This window comes from Buceros rhinoceros, unplaced genomic scaffold (genome assembly GCF_000710305.1).
Source record: "Buceros rhinoceros silvestris isolate BGI_N320 unplaced genomic scaffold, ASM71030v1 scaffold30536, whole genome shotgun sequence".
Taxonomy (NCBI): Eukaryota; Metazoa; Chordata; class Aves; order Bucerotiformes; family Bucerotidae; genus Buceros; species Buceros rhinoceros.
Window position 1 is genome coordinate 809 of NW_010418599.1, and position 6840 is coordinate 7648.

The window sequence follows — 6840 nt, forward strand, 5'->3', positions numbered from 1 at the left end:
CCACCACAGCTCTGTGCCTCGGTGAGCTGTTCCCTGGGTTTCTGTTGGGGTTGCAGAGCTGTCACAATGCACAGACGGCAGCATCTCTCGACCTTAGCAGCACTGCGAGTGCCTGAGCCCATTTTAGGTGCTGTAGCATGCAGTACGAACCTGCTCCATAATCCCTCTGTGCCTCAGTTTCCCCCATTTGAAGCAGGGCTGGTAGTCACAGCCGGTGTTTTGGGGTGTGGGTGAGCTCTGGGCGATGGCTGCCTCGGAGAGCAAGCCTTAGTCCGTGCTGGCAGCCTCTGAGCTGGTGTAAAGATGGGTAGGGTGGCACATCCAGCCCTCCTGGTCCCAAACAGGACAAGGCAGTTTCCTGGGGTCTCTTGAGAAGATGTTTCAAGGACTCAGACATTACATCTGTTAACTGCAGATGAGGTCCATGCCCGCAGGTTTGTGTTGGAAGTCTCTCAGGCTGGGGCTCCGCAGGGTGATGCAGCCCCACGGGCAGGGCTGGTGGGCAGGAGGGGATTTTGGGGATGCGATGAGGCTGGCAGGGCTGGTGGGGACAGAGCTTTTGGACCAACCGACCCGCTGCAGCCAGGTTTTGCAAGAGGAAGAGCTCTCGGATGCGCTGTGTTCCTTAATGAAAATGGCCTTTTTTTGGTGATGGGGAAGGACTGACCATTTTCGCAGGGATATGGGTCTAATTTTCACATTCTCCTTCTTCCTCCTTCCAGAGTCAAGAAGAAGAACAAGCCCTTGAACCTCAAGATCCACAACAGCGTGGGAAGCTGCGAGAACATCCCGGCGCAGCGCTCCCCGCTCCTCTCCGAGCGCTCCCTGCGTTCCTTCTTCGTGGGGTACCCGCCTTTCCTCCCCTCCACGCCTCCCGTCCACACCGAAGCCACCTTCTCAGCAAGTAAGTCCCAGGTCCCCCTTCCATGGCGGGGATGATGCTAAGCAGAGAATGTGACCGGGGGGAAAGTCGGCGAGTCCGCCTGTGCGTTGATGGGCCAGAGGACGTTGGTCAAGCGTTGTGCAGTGAGCACAGCCCTCGTGTTTAGCAATGTGTGGGTGCTTCAGGGCAAATGTAAGCCTGAAATCTTGAATATCTAGGTCTGTCTGTATAGAAAACCCCTGTCATGTGGAATGTTGATTTATGCAAACAGATACGCTGCCGTATCGCAGGAACACGGGCGCAGGAGGGTGGCTGCTGGCATTTGGAAAAGCCTCTACGCGCTGCCGGGGTTGGTGGCATTGGCTGTCACTCGAGGGTGACTTTTCCAAGGGCTCCTGGGTAAATCCAGCTGTGGTTTTGCCTCTGTGCAGGGAGGCTGCTTTGCAGACCCTGCTCTGTCTCAGCTCCGGGGAGCTTGATCCCAGCTGCTGGCCCCGGTCCTGCCCGCGGAGCTGCCCGGGGCGGTTTGCCCTCTTCCAGGACACGCTGGCGGTGGGACTCGGTGGGTGGGTTTGGGTTGATGAGCTCACCCAGGGCGTTGCTGCTGGCTGGGAAGAAACAGCCTGACCCTTATTTCCCAGTCTCAGACTAGTGCCTTGATTAGTTCTGCAGGAATTGAAGCTTTTACAAGCCGGCATCGCTCTCAGCCTAAACAAAACCCTCCCAGAAAATGTGTGGCGGCTGCTGGGGGCGGGTTGCGGGCGACGAGCTGTCATGGGGAGGGCGAGCTCCCCTTGCCTCTTGTTGCTTAGCTAGAAACTTCCTCCGACTCCATATCCGGGCTGGTTTTCTGCTACTTTCTCCTTCCCAGGCTTTTCCCTTGCTCGCTTTCCCAAAATGTGGTCATTCTGGCTCGTTTCGGGTTCTTCCAGTCATTCTTACTGCTTGGCCCTTGACTGAAGAAGGGGTTTGCGGCAACACCCCTCCCTCCCCACGCAGCCCCTTGGCAGGTTTTCCTCTCACCGTGCTTCTCACTGGGGTGGTAAGCAGCACCGGGACGGCATCACTGGCTGCCACAGGCATCAGTTTGCAAGCGCTGGGCGCCAGTGTGGTGGGGCAGTGCCTTTGCCCTGCCGCCGTGCCTCTTCCAGCCCTCTGCTAGGCAAAAACCTCACGATTGTCTTTCTTGACGCCAATCAGCTGCTGTTTGGGATGGTTGAAAGGTCACTGAGCCGTTTCTGACATCCTTTTGGTGTCCTTTCCTTGGCTTCGGGGACAGTGGGACCTGGCAGGAGCTCTGCGGGCGAGTGACGTTATTTCTAGAGATGTCCCACTACCTGAGTCCTGCTGGCAGAGCGGGTGGATTTACTGGGGCGAGGGGTGTTTTGACATCTCTGTTTTAGCCCTGGCATCAGCTGAACTCGACTTGCAGCCGAGAACGATGGGGTCTAGCAGCCCAGAAATGAAGAGATAAAGCCCGTCCTCAGCCGAGCCCCGCTGTGTCTGGTTGCATTAGGTCTCCTCACGCTTCGGCATTGGATTACATCCCGTGGCACGATAACCTGATGTAACGTGGCATCGCAGGAACATGATGCAATGAGAAGTGACGGGCTATCAAGTGACTAACGCTGCTGGAGAGGTGTCTCTTCTCATCTCCCTCGGCTCTCCAACTTTCTTGGCTGCTGCGAACGTTTGTTTTTGGAGCTAGAGCGAGCATCAGCAAAACCATTTGGTCCTTGTAGGATCAGCATCCGTGCACTCAGTAACCATCGCTCCAGGGGACCTGCATGAAAAATTTAATGCAAGGCAAAAAAAATAAAAGAAGAAACACATCCCACTAGATTGTAGTTTTTCAAGCTCTCTTGTGTTTCTGCATCGTTTCTGTTCTGGTGGCCTTGTCCCTGAGCTGCATCCTGGGTTTCTGTCAGCTGCCATGCTTGCGTTCCAGTTTGCAGCCCTTGGGAAGAGCAGCTGTGCTGAGTGTGGCCCCGCGGGGGGAGAGCCGGGGTTTAATGGAGCTTGATGCCAGGGTTCGTACCTTGCGGGGAGGAGATGAGTTATGCCAAGCGCTGCGGAGGTGCCTTTATTTGTGGGGAGGAGGGTTTCTACCTCTGCGGCTTTCCCCGTGCCCCACGTTACTGTTAGGGGACCGAGGTGGCTTCCCCCAGCTTTGGCACTTGTGGTGCTTTGCAAATCCTGCTCGCCTCTCACGGCCGTTCTTCCTCGTCCATGTAGGGGCGTGTAGGTCCTGTGAGAGCACCTCTCATGGTTTAGGGGGTCACACCTCGCTCCATCTCCTGGGGTACCGCTGTTTCTCGTTGCCTTTTAAGTGCAATGGGTTTCCCATGTGCTGCTGGATGAGCTCCGTGCGACTCGGTGTGAGCCAGTGCGTCGTGCCCACCCCGCATCTCGAGGACCTCCCCATCCTTGTGTCACAGAGGTGGTTTGCCTGCCCAGTTCTCCACAATATCCCACCCCTACGACCATGGGGACCTAAGCTTTCAAAAAGAAAAACGCCTCTTCCCTTTTTCTCTTGCGGGATCAGCACGGCAGCACCTGGGATGCTCTGGGTTGATGTGGAATTACTTCCCTAAGCGCTGAAACCAAAGAACGTTGTTGTTGGATTGAGATGCGGGAGAGGAGCCCAGCGAGACCCCTCTCTCCCCAGCTGTCTCTCGATGATCATTCAACAGCCGGCGCGTCTCGCTGCTCGTGGCAGGAGCATGCTCCCGTCTGACTCATCTGTGGTCCTGATCGGGTGGGGGTCTGGATGCCTCTCTCTTATTTTTAACAGCTGATTTGCCTTGATAGGAATAGATTTTCACAGATACGAGCGTGAGGGCAGGCAGAGGGCTGCAGGAGACTCCTTCTCCTGCTGCACAAATCTCGCTGGAGGGGTGAGGCCCCCCTCATGAAGGGCCAAGATCCTTGTGAATTTTGGTGTTGAATTGATTTTTTTCTTGGCGGCCCTTGGAGGGGAGGGAGAAGGGGGGAAGAAGGGCACTTCTGGGGTGCCCTTGAACTGTAGCTTGGCCTTGAAATAGCCCAGCCCTGTGGCTGAGGGACAAAAGATAGTTTCTTTGGCTGTGTCCAGGACTTCTCTTGGTGCACCTAGTCACTCCTGGTGAACAAGTGACTGTCAGAGACATGTTATTACTTTGTCTCTGAAATAGGCTTTAGGACTCAATGCTCTGTGACTTGGCTGCAAGCACCCAGGAATCAGGTTGGACCTTCTCCTTTTTATTGTAAAGACTCATGTCTAGTAGGTGCTGTTTGTGTCTCCATTACCTGGGTGTCCTGGAGGTGGCTAGCATTGCTCCCCCCGGGCTGTGCTGGGAATCCAGGAGCTCTAAATCCAGCCTTTCTGCTGGAAAGGACCGGGCAGGACCTGCGAGCATGATGCTGGCATTGAAGGTGCCATGGGGCATGTCTATGAGCAGCCAGTGCCATTCAGATCATGGCCCCTCTCTGCAGGCACCACCGTAACCATCCTGGCCAAAAATGCCTTCACCAGGGGACTTGCCAAGCATGACATCCTTTCTTTGTGACCCTCAGAGGTTTCCTCCTCCCTGACCCTGCCCAGCTGCCAGTAGAAGCCATGGGACAAGCACTCCAGGGCCATGCTGGCAGCCTGGCTGGGACCTCTCCACAGCCCACATCTGCCTCACCATGGGGCCACTCCAGCCGGGAGCGAGGCATCGGACGGTCCCCTGCCCCAGCAGCGCTGCGGTGGAGCCAAAGAACGTGACGTTGTCTGGGGCAGCCTAATTGACCCTGCAAGGCTGCGGATTGGGGGCAAATACCACAACGGGAACAAGCCAGCAAGGCGACTGAGTGCGCTGCTGTGTCTGTGTAAACAGGATTGTCACGCTGCAAAGAATTGCTGCCAGGATTATAAAGTGACTGTGTTTGCTTCCTAGAGAGATGCTTTGAGAGCAGTTCTGCCGCCTTCAGCTGCTGCGGACAATCCCCTTGTCAAGGGCTGAGGTTTGGTTTCAGCCTGCTTGGATCATCCTTCCCCCTGCAGGAGGGACATCGCTGTGTTTAGATCACGGGGAGGGAAAGCTGCTGGAGCCGCTGCTCCGAGCTTTGCTGCAGCTCCCTTTGCTCACCTATTCGAGGATCCCTCCCATCCTATTTTGGTCCTAAAACCAGCCAGAGCGAGGACAGAGGTGTCTCATGGAGGGACTTTACACCCTTGGGTGCACCCTTTGTTGTGGACCTGCCCACTGGTGTGCTTGGCTCCCCGCGTTACTCCCTGCGGGCAGTAACCGCTGCCAGCAGCGCCCCCATCACTATCGTGATGACAGGGTTTACTGGTGGACTTGGCAGTGCTGGATTAAAGGTTGGACTCGATGAGCTTCGAGGTCTTTTCCAACCTAAAGGATTCTGTGAATCTCTGGTATGGTCCCCAGGCTGTGGTTTCTGCCTGGGGATGGGATGGTAGAGATACCCTTGACACTGGACCTGTCGTGGTTGTCTTCCAGGTGATGGTTGAACTGTTTTGAGAGGAGGCTGCACCTTTGTGTCTCCCCACAATCTCTCCGGGGGACTGTGCTGGGAGTGTTTTGGTGGCTGCCCGGGTCTGTAGGATGTCTGCAGACAAGTGCAAAGTCTCTTGGCCGTTGCTTGGCTTTGTGGTGATTCATCCTGGGATGCTTTCCAAGTTCACTGCCATCGATTTTATCAGTCCCATTCATAACATGAACATCGCCTGATGCTGTTAGTTGGAGGAGGAGGAGGAGGGTTTGTTTATTGGGCTGTCGCTGTGATGGATAACATGTTCACACCCATTCCCTGGGCATCCAGAAAGGTGCCAGGAGATGAAGAAGGGGGATCTTGTGCCAAATCACGGTCCCCATCCGAGTGGTTTGGCATGGCTGCCAACTCCAGGTGATGCTCCTGGTGTATTCTGTGAGGAGGTTGGGCTTGCTGAGGGCATCACTGCCCTCCTGATCTGCTCCCGAGGGGGGGGAAACCCCAGATAAATGAAATAGGGGAGCCCTGGATGCTCTTATCCATGCAGGAGATGCCCAGGCAGCAGGGAGTGAAGGGGAAACATCCCCACCGGCAGCTGTTGAGATGGCAGTGAGGATGAGGAGGGTGTCATGGCCAAGGCAGCATCCCAGTCCCCGTCACCTCTGAGGTGCGCGGGTGCCACTCAGGGACAAGTGGCAGCTGTCACAGCTGCCTGTCACTGTTGGGGAGCCAGGTGGCAGTTCCCTTGTCCCGTGTCGGCTGTCAGAGACGCTCCGGAGGCGGCTGTCACCCTCGGCCCAGGCGGTTTCCCCCCTTCCCTGGTCTCTTCCCGGCACATCTGATCCCGTCAAGCTGTTGACTCAAGGATTAGCTGTGCTGTGCAGAGCGGGAGCTGTGACCTTTGTCGGCGCGATGCTGCAGCGAAGGAAAGTGCGGAGGCTTTGGGGTGTTCGGGTGGAGGGTGGCATCCCCTGGCATTGGGTGCCCAGCTCTGTGCTGCTCTGCAAGGATCAAAGTGCCGGGTGACATCAGGCAGTGTCATGACGTTGGGGAGCAGGGTTTGACCTTTGAGGGGATGTGGAGAGAGAGGGAAAGGGATGGGTGCTTGGCTGGGGGTTCTCCATCGGGCTTCTCTGTGGGTACCACCCACACTGTTCCATGGGAGATGACACCCGTGCCCCTTAAATTGCACCACAGAGGAGGAGAGGGGGGAAAAAAAACATCCTAAAACTGCCCTCACACGCTTGTGCGAGGGGGATACGTCTGCGAGAGCTCTGCTTGTTAAGCCACGGAGGAGGTTGCTGGTGATAACCGCGTAAGTAATGACTGACACGCGGGCAGGGGAGGTCGGGAGCCATCAATCGTGGCGGGGCAGCGCGGGGTTGGCAGCAAGGGGCGGCAGCAGGCGGAGGGAGGGGAGTGGGCAGCCGGCTGTCATGCTGCAGAGCTCACGAGGGTCAACCCATCCTGGTGCCGGG

At 56.5% G+C, this 6840-nt stretch overlaps 1 protein-coding gene across 1 annotated transcript in view; it reads left to right on the top strand.

Annotated features, from left to right (window-relative positions):
• Positions 1-722: 722 nt before the first annotated feature.
• KSR2 (kinase suppressor of ras 2) overlaps positions 723-6840 on the top strand; it is a gene marked incomplete at both ends in the record, with an annotated part of 22916 nt that continues 16798 nt past the window's right edge. Inside the window, one exon of the mRNA XM_010138612.1 lies at positions 723-904. Within this exon, the coding sequence (XP_010136914.1) occupies positions 723-904 (182 nt within the window). The remainder of the gene's footprint in view (positions 905-6840) is intronic.